We start from the raw sequence: 18,064 nt of genomic DNA on the forward strand, positions 1-18,064 counted from the left end.
CAGTCTTCGATTATATTATCTATTACATATTATAAAATCATATAATTCACGGGGTTAATTCTGTACATTGAAAATAAATAAGAATAAATCCCTATAGGGGTATTCCTAGAAGAAACAGATGCCAAAAATATGATTTCTGAAATTTTTGTCCGTCCATCTGTCTGTCTGTCTGTTGTACACTTATAACTTAAAAACTACTGGATGAATTTCAATAAAATTTTATATGGGGGTTGCTGATCACCTGATGCAGCATTTAGGATTCCTTTTACCTCGGGAAAACGCCTCATTCCAATGGGATTATTTTTAAACTACTTTGAACCAAAATTATGTAAAGTTACTTGCATTGAACAGTTAATGGGTTTAATAATGACATGTTGTAATGTACTAATTTCATGAGAGACAAACCAAGAGTTGTGTCGGTGTAGATCTGCGTTCCCCCTGTTTTTCTCACGGACAGTTATATGTAGCTTTATCTCGAGTAAGCAATGCAAGAAGCCTGTTTATACTCACTGAAACTGCTAATACGACTTCTAACATTGTTTATGAAGAAATTTTGTAGTAAGGTACTTTTTCTACGCGAACAAAGTCACGGGCACAGCTAGTTCTACATATATTTGTTTCTATCAATTGAATTGATTTTTTTTTATTGAATTACTTAACAACTTGAACAAATCAAAAAAGCAGAAGTGTAAATATTTTTTATGGGTCATATTATAATGTTGATAACTTGTTATTATGATTTTTACCCCTTTCAATACACAGAAACAACATAATGCGAAAGAAAAGAGATGAAACAAAAAGAAAACAGCGAAGTAACGAAAACAATATTTAGATTTACATTACATATTAAAAACGAGAACTATTCCTCTCGAGTTTCCGACGAGACGCAAGTGTGGTATCGGAAAAAGAAAACTTCACCCAACAAATTCGAACATATGGTAATTCAATGTAACACGGGAACCTATTTCTTCTACATTCTTATAAGAAATCATATTTTGTATTGATTTTATATATGAAAAATGATACATTATATGCACTAGTTAAAAATTAATTGTGCATCTCGGGATGCTCGACACAAGTGATAAATTAAACTACTTTATATAGAGTTTGTTTGGCTTATAAAAAGTCAAAGTTATTACTTAAATTTTATATACATTAAGTCGATAATCTGTTTGTGAATAAATTGAAAATTACTCGAAACACTTTTGCCGCTTGCGTGTAATACCGATGCCGTATGCGTGAGAGAAACGGACACCAGACTCAGTTGCGCCGTTACGCGTTACGTTACGAAGCGGTGTTACGTTACGAAGCGGTTTACCCTCCAATAAGCTATCGCTTCAAAAAAACAAATTTATTTTTTTTGTTAATTACCAAGTCATAATATGAGGTTGAAACAAATACAAATATATACTCTATGTGATCATTTTATTAATCACTATATGAAAAATAGTTGTCAGGTTTCTTTATTGGTTTGACCGAGACTTTATTCTCGCCAGTCATGTGAAAAAATGTTACTAATTTTGAAAATGTATGAAAATACGTTTGCGATTTCTAATTATTCATTAAACATTATCAAGTGGATTTTTATCATATTTCACACCTCAGAATATAAAATTCTTATTTGCCTTTTTAAATAAATTTATAGAGGTCAAAGCCACAGTAGGCACTTAGAGAGTATCTTAATATCGGTATATGTTTAGCAAAGGAATAAAAATGAATAATCTAATCAAGTTTTCATTTTTCTTGTAAGGTGGTGATCCTTTTACTTATTTCCTGAACCTACCTTAACCAAATTTTTTAAGAATTAATTCTTTGACATTCGCAAAGGAATAATAAATGCAATGGCAAAAGGTAATTTCAAAATACACTAACAATTGTGTTTATATTGTTTAATTAAGATGCTATATCTTTTTATTTTTTAACTAGGTATTATAACAATTTCGTACAACTATATTCAGTAGTAAAAGATACAATCGAAAAGGGGAAAAGAGAAATAAGGCTAAGAATAATCGACAACCGTTTCAAGATCTATAGTTTACTGGTTTAACTGAAACAGCGTTCTGTTTGTCACTATTTTGTTGTTGGTTTTCGTAAACATTCAAATAAAATAGTCTTTAAGGACATGTACATAATATATGAAATTAATGCTTAATCTGTTATAATGTGCCACTAGAAGTGGTAAATTAGTAAATCTATACGATTTTCCGACACTTTCCATATGTATAAAAAAGAGTTACTACGTTTTAAACAGCAGCTGGGGTATTTTTTTCTGTTGCCAAACATTTTCTTCAATCCAATCTATGAAACTTGATACACGGGTGTACACTCCAGGACGGTTTTTGCGTCCGCATTTGATTCCGAAAGACGTAACGCCAAGGATCCAGTGCATGTTACCGTTGGTATCAAGAGGCATCTTTATTTGGATGGGGCCTCCAGAATCACCCTGCCGAGAAAAAAAATGCATTAAATGATATATAACACTTTTGATTTGCAAACTACAATATTAAATCTCCTTATTAAGATAAACTAAAGTGAAAAATCTATTTGATTTGTTTCGCAAACTTGAACGTTATGCAACGGATGGAATGCTTTTCCTAGTAAAAGAAAGAATTTTCTAATGTTAGCTGTAAAGCATTTTTGTTAATCCCAAAATATTAGTATATTCAAACCTGGCAAGTGTCAACGCCTCCGGTTAAATTACCAGCACAAATCTGATGGTTTGTGAGCCCATTCCAGTTACGATTTCGATGCTGTACAAGAAGTGGTTCGCATTGCTTAGTGTCTATCACAGGTATCGTGGCTGTTCGGAGAACTTCAGATTGATGGCCTTAAGGATACAATTTCAATGATTTTACCTTGATAACGATAACCATTTGCGTTAAGCAAGCTTCTACTTAATGTCAATTATCAAAAATTTGCTAACCCATCCATATAAACTCATTTATTCATGTACTTTTCACCTAAATATGAACTATTCAGTTTCCAAAAAGGCTCAGACTGAGCCAAAATCTTCTGAAATACTGGAATAACAGTGGGCGTGAAATATGACTCTAATTCTCTGCTAAAGCTAGCAGAACGATCTCTTTTTATATTTTTTGATAAATATGGGCTGATTCTGTTTCCACTATCCACCAGACCAGATAAATAATTATAAACGATAAGTTTTAAAATCCACTTTAATACTTTTTGAGTAAAGAGTTGACCGTTTTAAAGTAATTTAAATTAATAATTGGTTGCTCATAACAAGCGCATATGATATTTTTATTAAGTCTAACTAGATTATCAATTCCTCAATCTCATTTCTCGTGGTCTATAGATGTACACAATTTATCTTCATTCAGTAAAAACTATCAAAAGGCCTAGTGATATAAGGTCATTGGTAACAGCATTCTGTTTTACCTAATATGTTTTTATTTTGGCTTTAAAATTTTTATACAAAACTTGTTACCGTTCTCAGTGTACCCCCAGCCGGTCACAGAAGCTGTATTTCCGAGTTCACTAAAATCGTTATTTATCCAGAGACAGGCTGGTTGCAGATTGCCAATAAATTTCACTTCCTGTTCCAGTTCTATGAGCGCGATGTCATAATATTTTTTTGGTGAAGCATACTTCGGGTGAACAATGATGTGTTTTATTTTTACATCTGTAATTTGTCCGTTGACTTCGAACTAAAATTAATTAATACTGTAGTTTTTTCAAATATTATATACTAGCTGTTGCCCGCGGCTCCGCCCGCGTGTTGGTCGCTTTTCGCATAACCATACATACATATATCAAACTTAAAATTGACCATAACTTCTTTTTCCCTTAACCGATTTTGACGAAACATAGTTTTGACAATGCTCCTAATTATATGTCATCCAACTGTGAAAACCGCGTTCAAATCCGTTGAGTAGTTTTGAAGTTATAACGTTCCAGACAGACAGACAAAAATTCCAAAAAATATTTTTTTGGTTTCTATGACTGTTCTTTAATTGCCTCGTATCAGTTTTTTGGAAAAATATTTAATGTACAACCATTCGATTTTTACTGTCTTATTATATGTATATTGATTATATTTATTATTTATTAGATAATATAGATACATTTTATATATTACCTCATCACTTGTAATATCGTTAACACCGAGTCTTACTATTTCCGGCTGCCTGTTAACAATATCTGAAACTCTCCTCAACGATAATTTTGAACAGTGTGCTGCTGTTAGCACGAAGTTTTCACTAATAAGTGCACCGCCGCATTTAAATACCCACTTCTTGGACGAATCTTTAGATCTCCATCCAATAGCTCCCTTAAAAATTTATGAAATTAATAGGTTTTACTCGCAACTGTCTCCAGCGATTTAACTTTAAGAATTATGGTTTACCATGTGCGGGAATTCACCATTAATAGCAGGCCGACCGCCGAATATAACCGGACTATTTATAACAAAAATAATTTCATCGAAAACTCCCTTCCTTATTTGGGAAAGAAGATACAGACGACCTACAAGTTAATTCGTTCTACTTAACAAAATAATAAAAAATATAATATAATAATTTTACTTCTGTTGAAAACGAGAAGCTTTTAGTTAAATATCAAATAAAACAAACATCGCTCAGCCCATTTCTCTTCTTTTTCCCGGTTTTTCATCTGTTCAACATATTCGTAACACTCTGAAATAGGAAAAATATTAACATAGTATTATACATTTTAACAACACTACTATTATATTAAGATTTTATTTACAGTGAACTAGAGAGTATTTGGATAACTATTTATATAACATATAACAGCCTTAACCACAAGAATTATACATTTAATTTGTGGTATACATACAATCAATAACCACTGACAACTATGCACGTACCACGAGTTGCAGCTTTAAACTAAATACAGACGGTTTTTAGTATTTCAATAACATATAATAATTTAATATTCCAAAGATACATGTGTAGTTGTTTTGTTTGACGACGTGAACTCATGATGAGAGTATTGTTAATCATATACGAGTTCTGTACTAACTCTGTTCGCTTATTCTCCGTCCAGGTACAGGGGTACTCTCAGACGCTGGTTGAAGTGGTATACATGGCTTTTCTTCAGAATCACCGAAATCGATATCAATAGTCTTATTATCCTGCAGAACATAAAATCAGAGAAAAAGTATTGAATCATAACAACGTTTAATTCAATTCTAGTTTAAGCCTTACTTTGATGGCCTCTAATAGAAATTTCTCTAAAATTTCACCCGTATCCTGAAAGGTCTCAGAGTAGGCTCCTCTAAACGAACTCAAAACTAACAAAACAACGGTCAACATATTAAAATCGCCTCACAAATCACACGAACAGCAGAATTTATCAAGATTTTCAATTAATCTATCACTAATACACACGTCCGTAACATAACAGAAGCGATTTGAACAATGAATGAAAACCGCATCAACATTCCTAATAAACCTGTTCCTATGAGAAATCCTAACATATTAAGACATACACGTCATTTATAATAAGTATACATTTGGATTGTTGTATAACCTTTATGTAATATTGTAATAATTAAAACTAAACATTTTCCCTCTTTGAAAAGATAAAAACTTTAAGACCTATTATAATTTCAATAAATTAAATCTACGTAACATTAAATATAACGATAAATATGAAACGAAATATGTAATATATACAAAGTCTATAATTCATGTTGGTATAAGTCATATAAATATACGCGCCATCTTAAGCAACGCCTTACAATCAGTTGTACACTGCACAAGTTTAACAAGATCAATTTAAAATAATAATATTTGATTTCTATCTCATTCCCACCCATTAATATATGTTAGACAATATTACTTTGCATATAACTTGTAACAAAAATATCCAAAAGGAAATCTATACATCAAATAGTATATTATATTATTATTCCGTAAAAATATATCCATTCATGCTTTTGTATAACATTAAAAAATGTTCAATTAAGTCCTGCAACTAGTTTCAACGTCAAACATATATGGATCGTATAAACATATTATAAAAAGAATATATTTATATCATATAATTAAATAACACAGACACATAAATATTAAAATTTTGTCCAAAAAAATAAACGTATTCACTCAGTCTAACAAGTCAAAAAAACTTTAATTCTTAATCATTTTTATTCTAGCGAACTCGTTAGCTTTTGTTTTTTGTCTGAAGTGTTTCGACAAGTTCAGAAAATATTTGTTTCCTTATACGTATATAGTTATGTAAGTTATGAAAAAAAATTGAGTCATCTCTTAATAAATAACTCTTATGTTATTATATCCCAGTACATATAATAATTACAATTCAAAAATAAAGCATCTATGTTTTTCTACTTCATAAATAATTTCATCTTTTATCACTAAGATATTTTTGATTTTTAAATATACGAAATCCTTAAATTGAAGGCATCTTTACATTATCAGATATAGAAATAAAATTAACATACACAAACACAAGTAAGAACAAATTATGTCCTTACGTTTTTTTTTATATACGTCTAAAAATATATAAGTATGTGTCACCTAGAATATACACATTATATACATACAAGGAAACCTCGTCGTTTAACTCGTCATATTAGAATAACAAAAACACATCACGGTAAATAATGACATATAATATCCTTATAGTCACATTTATATAATTAATACTACATATGTATTAGTAAATTAAGCAAACAAATGAAATATTTGTCTTATATACAATATACCTATATAGAGATCACATTAGTAACTCACTTATCATTTTGCTTGTAGGTAATATGCACGGACGGGAAAAAATGTTTCACATGATATGATAACCATGACGTCATCACTTAATTTATCGTTTTAATTCTTGTATTAGCAAGAGTTAAAACAATGATACAGTAAATACGTAATAAATAACCCTACGTCTAGAATCATATATTTTTTACTTATAATAATTTATCTTGACTTAATAGATTGGGCATATTCTATGATCACTTTATGGCACACCGTTTAACAAATTTAGGTAAAGAATAAAATTATGTGCTATTCTCGCACCATAGCCACATATTTTATTTCATTTAAATCCCTTACAAATAAGAGCAAATATAATACAATCATCAATCATCAATAATAATTTAGTGTCAATTATCACAGATTATAAAATATTATTTTCCCTCAAAATCAATTATTTTCTTAAATTCAGGAAATAATTAAACTTCTTTGTCGAATCAAATAGCTAATAGACTTTAAAGCTTCTTCTAATCTCCACTATATGAACATTTTCCTCAGTAACCTATTTCCTGTAATAATCTTTCGTCTCTAACTAGTCTAAAATTTTTATTTTTAAAGTCCTTTATTAACTTTTGTTGCTAACTAAATTAATTTGTGTTTACAACCTCTTTACAAAATATAAACTATATTGATACTACAGTGTATTTTTAAGACCTTTGGATGAATTCAAATAAAATTATTACAATCAGTCCCAAAACAGAAAATAAAGTCGCAATTCAGAGCTTCTATTTAAATATTTAGACAAATACAGAAACCGCAACGTTTCCGTCGCCAATGAACAATGTCACATGTATAGGAAATAAAACACAATTAATTGTTTTGTTTCATAGCAAGATAAAATGTACAGAGTTGAAAGTTTCTGCTGATTAAAGTTTATATAAAATAAAAAAATAAAAAACAGATTTTCAATTAGTGAAAAGGCTAAAGCTATACATCGGAGGTTCGAGTTCGCAAAGGCTTTTAAAAAGGTTAAAAAACTGAAGCATTTACAGAACGGGATGACTCTCTGTTTGAATTCCGTTAAATTGTAGATTCCATTAAATCTATATTTTTCACAGGAGCATGTTTTTATTCTGCTTACCAAGTAGGCAATAGTTTTCATAATTAAGGCAAATACAGTTGATATTAATGTTTCAGTATTTCATTAATACTATATTTTATATATTTAGAAAAAAATATACAAGTGTTTTTAATTTTTAATGTAATTCAAGCCATGTGTCTTTGTGACGTGAAGTGAAGTGACAAGCAAAAAAAAATACGTAACTTAGTAAAACCAATGTTCACGGAGCTATAGAATTAAAAAAAAACTGTTTTCTTTGCCCTAAACAATAAAATTAATTGGAATTATTCTTCCTATTTTTGGGAAAATCATGCCGATTTTGTGAAGTATTTTTTTTTTTGCTTTTCTCTATATTTAAAAAGATATATATTTACATTATATTATAATAAAGTTCGAAGGTTTTATTATAATTGCGATTAAGTATAATACGCCACATACATCCAGAAGAGCCAGGTTATCTTGAAACTATATCGGGTGATTGTTGCTGAAAGAGCAAATTTTACTTGAATTTAAAATAATTTTCAGTGTCCTTAAATGCCTCTAAGGATATTTAAGTAATATGTCTATAATGATGTTCAAACTTCAAGAGTTGTTGAAGTCCCCGTAATTAATCCTATAAGCTCGTTTGTTGACCCTCAAACTAATATAGGCTAAAGTTAGTAAACTAACTTACAGGCATTTCCAATCTGATTTTGCTAACAGATTACAAGACCTTAATTAAATTTATTAAATTTAAAAATATATATTCCACGCACATATATAATTTATTTAATAATTTAACTTGTGTCTTAATATAATTAAAATCTTTTATTATGATTCACATAATCACAATTAGGGTAATTAATATGTGGGTGTACTTCATAGAGTGAAATGACTTAAGGTAATGAGTTTGACGAGTTTTCACTGTTGCACTCATGGTGCATAATATTCTCTCCGAACTCTAACTGTCACACACAGCAGCGTGCTGGGAAAGGCTTTTAGTAAAACGTTTACACATGGTCCATGAAAACGCCAAACTACAAAAAAGTAATTATATTAATAAATTCGTGTAAACAGTATTTTCGAGAGATATTTTTTGTTCACTTGATTAAATTTCTTTAAGTGTGTTGGGAACCCAAGAAAAATATCTATGATTATAATACGGACAATAAATGTATGTATGTAATTAAGTCAAATGAAACTATATAAAGTAATAGGAACAAGCAAAGAAATTAATTTTATAATTAATAGAATTTGACCAAAACAACATCCAGTGTGTATTTATTTTGATAATAGCTAAGTTTCGTATGCAACAAAAAACTTTCCAACTTTTTTATTAACTATTCTGCATAAACATATAATAAGACATCCGTATCTTGGTGCCTTATAATAAAACAGTATGGCATGATCTTTTTAAAATTGTTCTTATTAGAAACTTCTCAACTACAAACTGTATAGTACTTATCGATAATTCCACCTGGTGTGGATGAAAAGGATTCCAATAATGGCATATGCACTAACTTCGCGGCAGTTCATTTAATCAAGAATTGAAAGTATCCAAATTGTAGATGAAAGAAAGCACAGAGGCAGGAAAAGTGGTCCAATCAATTTCTGTCCACATGAGGAAAAGAAAGCGTATGGCTCCGTCTGGATGAGAGGATAGTCTGAAACAAAAGGTTGGACACCTACCCTGCGTCTGGTTTTTGATAGTAAAATATAATGAGTTATTAAATTGTGTAATTCCTACAATTTCTCCAAGTAGTATAAATACTAATAGACTGGCCACTTCATACCTGAACCTCACACCTTTTACACTTCGTTCCACCAAGTAATCTATGGATTAACGTTTGGTAACACCAGCCCAAATGTGACATCAATATTCATAAAATAGTTATCAAATAATGACCGCTACCTTTAAATTATTGCTACAAGATAAATAATAAACGAGAGAATATAGATTAATCGTGATAATGAATACGCCAATAGTACTATTCATTCTGATTTAAAAGCATATTTCTCATACTGTAAATGAAGATAGCGAAGCAGAGACGGTTGTCTTTCTGAATTCTTGTTCACGTGTAACTTTAAACTGGGAATATTGTAAATATTTACGATACCATAACATTCTATGGAGCTCACACAAAGGATTTTATGTAAATTTCAAGCGCGGAATGCGGACACGTCCTCCATGACACTTAAGCAATTAAGCTTCCAAAATGGCGCCGCGGGATTCGCGAGACAATTATTTAGCTCGGTGACTTGCTAGAACAAAGTTTTTGAGTATATCAGACTATTTCTGTGCATATTCATTAAAAACACCTCAAATGTGTGACATTATTTAAATTTCAAAAATTTTGTTGAATCATATTAAAAAGATAGGTTTATATAAAAAAAAAAAATAACCTTCCAAGAGTTTCAAATTGTTTAAAAAATATCAAAAATTATTATCTCGAGATCTAAGATTTTCGCGAGTTTTATACATTTAAATTATTATCTTATTTTAAATCTACGATCGACTGAATAGTGATACATTTTTAAATTATACATAGCTTATCTTTGTATATCTCGACACATTTCAATCCATTTAAAACACACCTTCTAAAGTTGAAAGCTATTGACGCAGATCGCAGAGAATACAAATTGAATCTGCATTATCTTAATTGAAATGAAAGTTTCGATATTGGAATACAAACTGATGAATACTCTTATGAGAATGATAAACACTTAGAGTGTCGTATCAAATATATCTTATATTTGTGTTAAAAATTAACATCAAATCTCTTTGCTAATTCAATTAGGAATTAATATGAATATCATTGTAATACATAAGACAACTATTGAAAAATATCTTACCCAGTACATAAGTTGTCATAGCGAAACGATAAACGGAGAATTTTCAGAATTTTATACATAAAGCGACGTTAATTAATGTGCTATTAACAATATTATTTTAAAACGACCGATTACAAGAGCAACAATCAAGCCAAAACCTCACATGAACTTAGTACCGAGAATTAAGTTTTTCATATGAGTTGGGATAATAAAAACCAAATTGAATACTTCAAGTTGAAATAAAACTAAATAAAATTTCCAGATTTCAAGTCATATTAAATGTCTAACATTTTAAATCACTAAATCGTTATAAAAAATAGAACATAAATATAAAAATTTACGTGTAACAGATATCTAAGTTTTTATTTTTATACATATCTTCTGACGAAACTTGTCTATGATATATAACTAACTTCTCTATGGTCACCCCAACTTGACATTGTCACGCCACATGCGGAGCGTTAATAGTTTTTCATCCCTAATCTTTGTACATTATAGTAATGGAAAAGGCAAACGCTTCGTATGAAGTGACGACATAACTTGTGCTAAATAAACCGTCACATTTATCTCAACAGTATTATATAAAAATAACTTTAAATTTACCGAAAATCAGTAAAGTGGTTTAAAAAAATTTCCATATCTATATTTTTATAATAGTTGTAAGTTGTTAAAACAGCTTATCTATGTTAGTTGTTCACTTGATTCATTGATCCATTCGACGCAATCAATCAAATGCTCACGAGTTTTTATAAGTATGTGTATGTTATAATAGATAAAGGTAGGTAAAAGTATTTTTTAAGCAAAACTATAGAGACAGCTAGGCCCGTCTCCCGAGGGGGCTAAGTATAATTTCATCAGTGCGAACACGACACGCTGATAATAATCTCGATATTAAGTAACTTTCTGACAATGAGATATAAAACGCTAAACTCTGAGATGTATTAAATGCGCTTAAAGGTGAATTAAAATTATATACAAGTCATATGATATAAGGAGCAATTAAAGCAATGTATGTACAATCTTAAGATGACGAGATTAATAAATTATCTCATTATGCTCTTCACGACATACGTGATGATGAAAAATATTCTGTTCAGGCTTCTAAGATTTTAAACTCGACAAATAATATACTTACCATCTATGCTAATGAAATATTGTAACATAAACATAAGATTTATATGTGTTTTTTTCTTGCGTTACTTTCGTTAGCATTCACTACGGCCGAAGGTTCTAAGACAACACACGATGCGTGATCCGAAACATTACGAAACTCTACATCATCACAACAATGGTATATTCCGTATTTATTCCATACCAGAATATCCGATCGTCATTTATTTGCCAGCTATAAAGGAACAACTTTATTTGGTTTGCTATTTTTTCTAACAATATCATATCTGGGGGAAAGTAAATTAGGCAACATAATAAATATGTTTCGTGAAAGTATGGTTCATTCGCTCGTAGCTTTATGCAGTTACGATGTTCACTGAAGAGAATGAGATGTAAAATTTTATTTTTATTAAAGGAGTTAAATTTAAATAATAATAAAGGAATATAAAAGTATTTATTGAGGCCAAAGTAATTTATGCTAACTTTCGTTATATATAATGGCAAAGTTTATTTTAACGGTCATTACGCTTTGATACTCTGACAAGTCCGAGCGAGCGAGCTTATTTTCATGTCACAAATTACCAAAAGGGATATTATCGCAGTGACTTGGACTAAATAATAAATGTTTGGAGTCCGCACCTAACTTGAGTCGTTAGGACGACCCGTTCGTTCGTAGCATTTGATAAATTATTTTGGTCACATACTACAGAGCAATTCATTTAGAGCGACAATTGTACACGACCCCGCACTCACACTCAATTAGAGAACCATAAAGGATTTAACGATAAACTTTACAATAAAAACAATGCAATCAAGTTTGTTCGACATTCTAAAGCAAGCCATAATAGATAGTTTTGTTTATTTTGAAAACACGTTTTTAACACATAACTAAAATTACTCAATATTATAAATTTTTAAGGTAATAAACGGATAAAAAGAAAATCACGAAACTTATTAATAGCATAATTATTTTTATAATAGTGTCTTCGTCACCGACCACTGAAACCGTTTCTCCATGGAACCATGACAGATTACAGACAGACAGACTACAGACTACCAATTCCTCTATTTACAGTAAAAGAAACACACTGAATGCTCCAATAGAGTGCGGACCTTCCGCAAATGCATGCTTCTTTAATTTCTTCAAGATTTTGATAATAACCCTTGATATATTAAAAGTACTTGGTCTGTTATAAGAAGCAAATGTGTGCTTTTTTCTGCTTCCCTATCTGATCAGTGACCGTCTGATCTCGAAGACGATCTCTAATGAAAGGGCGCATTGTCCTCTTTTAGACCCTTTTGATAAGTGTCATCAAGGAGGTAAAATACAACACTGACGTTCGGTCACTGCTGTCTTCTCAAATGTCAGTTTTGGGCCGATCACGTTCTTAAATTATATGATCATAGCTGGCACTGTCAAAATATTCCTTTTAGTATTTAAATGACAAAAGTTGACAAAGTTTCTACATTTCCTATTATCTTTAATCATCATCACATTTCTGTTTATATGAAATAGAAAGAAAGTGCTTTTAACTTACTAATATTACAAAGGTGATGTAATTTTACCAGTTCTATGTAATATAAATTTAATATCACAATTATGCAGTTTAAGTAACATTTCAAAACCACGAGCAACTCACGAAAACGTTTACTTTGATTTAACCTTATTTAACTTTGAAGGCAACCGAAGCCATTATTTATGTTTTCTAACTAGATTGGCATTCAGAGTTGGCATCGCGTCAAAGTATCTTGAGGCTTTTCTACTAGATAATTAGCGGGGTCGCCGCTTTAGCTATTTAAATTCATTAATTGTTAATTTCACATACATAACTTTATTATTGTTATAATCAGATCTAAGACTTTCTCGAGTTTTATTCGTTTAAATGAAACTAATATATTTTCGGATATACTACGCGGATTTTATTATTTTTAAACTACACAATCCCGAAGTTTCTGTTACTTTTCAGCCACCATGATCGCGGTTGGTAATAAAATCCGCGTAGTATATCCGAAAATATATTAGTTTTATTTAAATTTATTATTGTTATTTGTTTGTTAAGTAATGGATCTATTGCAATTCTTACCAACAGCCACATATTTTCTAATCATTTTACATTTGTGAAAAGTTAAACACGGAAGAAGGGATAAGTTTTAATTAAATAATAGACACATAAAATCCTAATTTCTTTAGCTTTATTGAAAAACCTTTGTCACTTTGTCATATTTGACTTTGCTTATAAAACAATTTTAACCATCCGTAACTTATTTATATTGTGAAACTTAAGTATTTCTGTTTTCATGAATAATTTCTAAGATTTTAAATACACGTGAACAACAGAAAAATTGGAAAATAAAAAGCCTTTTCAATAATAATATTGTTTATCTATATAACATCGATCCTTCCCAACTGGCGTTAAACAAATGAGATAAATTTAATAGGGTATGATTAAAATAAATTTTCAAAGCACGTAGATGCAGCGGATCCTTCAGTTCATTAACTAATTCTTGAAACACCCAGTTACCCGGAGTTAGCTACATGAAACAAAACTAATGGCGTCGCAACCCGAGAACTTTACGACGGTACAATTTACAAGCTATAGCGTTTGTGACAAAAAGCTAACACGATAGACATGTATGTCAATATACTAAAAGGAATTAGAGATTACAAAAACTTCACAATCATTTGTAATATATATATGAAATAAATATTTTATACCTATAATATTTAAACCGCTTAAAGCTCATCACATGCTGTCCTAGATAATTTATGGTCGGAAGCTAGGACGAAGACACGCAATTAGCCATCTTAACGAACGCTTGAAATAAATATCATTTCTTGATTAATGCAAGCCCATGATAAATATGTTGATATTATTTAAAGCGGAATTTTGTGGTCAGATAGCTAAAGTACTAGCGAGCAAGCTAAAGCAAGAAATATTATGAAGATTACATAAAATAGGAGCTTCTACTATCGTCTACACAAAACCTTACATACATTTTGCTGTAATTTGAGATTTGAAATATATTATACGTGCCTACACTAACAATAAGTAAATTGACAGTCATGCATGTCTGGTGTTATAAAGCACTTTATATAGGTATAAAGAATTAGAATAATATTTATGTGACTTTAAAGACAATGTGATACGTTTAATTTTTTACATTGAAGTTAATCATTACATTTCTAAGTTTTTTTTTTTATAAAACCAACACGCTCCTGTCGTGTTTCATGTCGCAAAGATTGACCTGCTCTCTTGGATTTTTGCCAAGATTGTTGGAATATAAATTCTAAAAAGCAGTCTTATTAGGCTTTCGTCCCCTCGAGGTACCTGCTTCAAAGCCAGAATGTATTTAACCATACCAAAATAAACTTGAAGATATCGTCCGTCACAACGAATAATTGATGTGTGATACAAGTAATACTTACCTCCAAAAGAATTTGGCTAAAATATTAGTTTGAAATTTAAACAATCCTCGAATTACTTTCACCGCACAAGTTAAGGTTAAGTTAAGTTAAATTAAATTATGTGTCACGATTACTTATAGACACAGAAACATGTTCGAAATATTCTTTTCATTGTCACTGTAAAATCTTCCTACAATAACGGTTTTTTTTTGCGGTAACTAAATTCTTGAATCAAATTTCTAAATATATCTACTAATCATAAATTGATTATAGAAAACTGCAGCTACAAAAAATCTTTCCTTTAACATTTAAAATTTTCTTTGGTATTTAAAAGTTATTAAAATTTATAATTAAAGAGATGTACCTGAATACAAGGGAAATTTTACAATAAGGGGAGCTGAAGGCACGGCCGCTCATCCAAATACTCAGTCAATATTCGGTAACTAACAATTGAAACCTCTGCAGCAGGAGATTGCGGTGTTCTAAAGCCTCAAGAAACCCAATCATAGGGTTCTAAAATTCCTTGAAGTCCTAAAACTTCCCGATATCAAAAACACGTTCTACAGGCTTGCTCTTAAACCTTGGCTACACAATAAAAACAGACAATACCAACATGTATATCTCCGTAATACACCTCCGTCTTACACAGATCTCGTTTCATACACGCTCCAGCGTTCTGCCGTTGGAAGACATCATGTTGGGATATCCCCCGATGCAACCTCCCTTTAACAACGACATACGCTGAAGTTTAGCTCACCCTGTGGCGCTGTTAAACCCAATATATCATTAGACATATTAAAAAAAAATTGTCTTGATAATATTATAGGCAATGTGGGTAATGGTTCTAACGAGGTAGCACTCAAAGATTTAGCACATTTTGAAGAGCAATGCGACCAATAACGGAACTTCACATCTCGACTGTTTTGTTATTGTTAAGATTTTCTCTAAAGTAAGGTTCGAATTCTGCTTTCATCAATGATTTTTTTATTTTACAATATCAATTTTAATTATAATTCCGTTAAAAAATATTCTCTCATGGAAGAATATAATTTAATTTATTTAACAAAGTGAGGTGTAAAGACTTCACCTATTAGTCTTTAAGACATACCGAGGAGGTGAAATTATTATAATAATAACTGATTTCACATTCATTAATGTCGGTGAGACGCGTGACGTTAATCTTAGTTTTATACTTTAACTCCCTAATTAGTGTTGCAAATATGCAAGAACAAGACGAGACTTGGCCAGTCTTGGTCTTGATGTGGCATCAATACACCCGGTCTTGGTTTTGGCATCGCACTCCCAATTTTGGTATTGGTCTTGCGACAAGAGTCTCGCAAGTCTTGCTATTACCTATTAGCCTGTTGCTATTTAGTAAACGTTTCTTAGATATGTGAATAACGCAACAGAGTAGATACATTTTGAGCTCGAATTAACACAGCGATGGTGAAGAACAACCAAATTAATAAATGTCATAACCTTTCATGAGAAATTTAAAATACAACTAACAGCCGATGCTCTAACTGATCACCTGTGTCCCGCGGAAGTCAGTCTGTTGTCTAATAAACGTTTACCTTTAATAATCTTTAATGTACTAAAACATGGTTTAAACATATAGAAAACAAATTAATGACCTTACCTTAGCTGTATTTTAAATAACAAGGCTTGTGATAGTGAGCGGTGCCTTGTCAAAACTAGGGATGCACTCTTTTTCTTTTAATGGATATTTTCATTCGCTATGTACGTTTGTTTATGGTACCTAGTGTTCGTAATTCGCGTAAGTCCAATTTTCAAAAAAAATTATATATTTTTTGAGTCTCATAGAGTCCCTGAGCGCATACCCCGAACTGCTGTACTTACTCCCTGAAACGACACTCAGTCCTAACTGGAAGACGGAAGAGTCTGGCAGGTTTAGTCTTGTTCTTGCTTAAATCTTGCACAGAGTCTTGGTCTTGGTTTTGCTAAAATGCAAGACCAATACTGCAAGACCGATTTTGAGCAATACTATTCCTAATCATATGATAATTGTGTTTTTTACTCATTCATGGACAAAATACTGGAGCGATTTTGATGAATTTTTCGAACAAAATAGTTCATTCATCAGAATTACGGATAGGCTATAATTTATTACAATATTTTGGGGGTACACAACATAACGGTTGTATTATATGCCTTCATGTCACCGTATAGAGGGCGCTGTCAATGCAAGTTTGTTTTTTGACCCAATTACTAAATCCACACTTAGGAAGTTCTAGTGTGGTAGTCACACTTAGGAAGGGGTAGTGTTACTTCTAAATAAGGTAACATTGACTATTCGCTTTTTTATTAAGTAAATAAGTAAATATAATAATAACCAGATCCATGGACGGGTCAAGTAATTAAGATGTCATCCGTGCTCTCTTATCTCTACCGTTTAAACATTTGTATGTTAATCAATTATAGGTTTTGTTTGTTTGTTTAGTAAATCAAGTGATTAACGCTCAGCTAAGTAACAAACAGATTTATTTCGAACTAGGGACCAGCCCTGGCTACGCATGGGCTCTTAACAGAAAATATGAAATAGCCTATTTAATTTTGATAATTATTAAACTTATGTTATGATAACTTTCAAATGGTACGCCCGATTTAAATTATTTAAAAAGTAATTGACAGATACTGATGTAGACTAACTAAATTAAACGAAGTAATTTAGTCTGATAAAATTTAATACCGTATTTATGTAAATAGCTTTCCAATAAACGCTTTAGGAATGCCAATCTTTAAAAGATGTAAAATGGATATAGTATGTTAAGGATAACATACTATATCCATTTTACATCTTTTCGTTTAGTTTAGTTTAGTCCGCGGTGGCATATGTCTATACCTTAAGGATAAGGTATAGACATATGCCACCGCGGACTTTTCTGTAGACCTATATAA

General features: G+C 30.9%; 1 protein-coding gene across 1 annotated transcript; it reads right to left on the reverse strand.

The window, feature by feature from the left end:
• Window positions 1-1,874: 1,874 nt before the first annotated feature.
• On the reverse strand, window positions 1,875-5,442 carry LOC116767856 (serine protease snake-like). The gene is made up of 8 exons (XM_061523599.1): window positions 5,190-5,442; window positions 5,005-5,116; window positions 4,593-4,655; window positions 4,367-4,485; window positions 4,100-4,291; window positions 3,449-3,668; window positions 2,670-2,827; window positions 1,875-2,443 (listed from the first exon to the last, which is right to left on the reverse strand). The coding sequence occupies exons 1-8, from the start codon at window positions 5,295-5,297 to the stop codon at window positions 2,237-2,239; spliced, it is 1,179 nt and encodes a 392-aa protein (XP_061379583.1). The 5' UTR covers window positions 5,298-5,442; the 3' UTR covers window positions 1,875-2,236.
• Window positions 5,443-18,064: the final 12,622 nt, after the last annotated feature.

Source organism: Danaus plexippus, chromosome 19 (assembly GCF_018135715.1).
Source record: "Danaus plexippus chromosome 19, MEX_DaPlex, whole genome shotgun sequence".
Lineage (NCBI taxonomy): Eukaryota > Metazoa > Arthropoda > Insecta > Lepidoptera > Nymphalidae > Danaus > Danaus plexippus.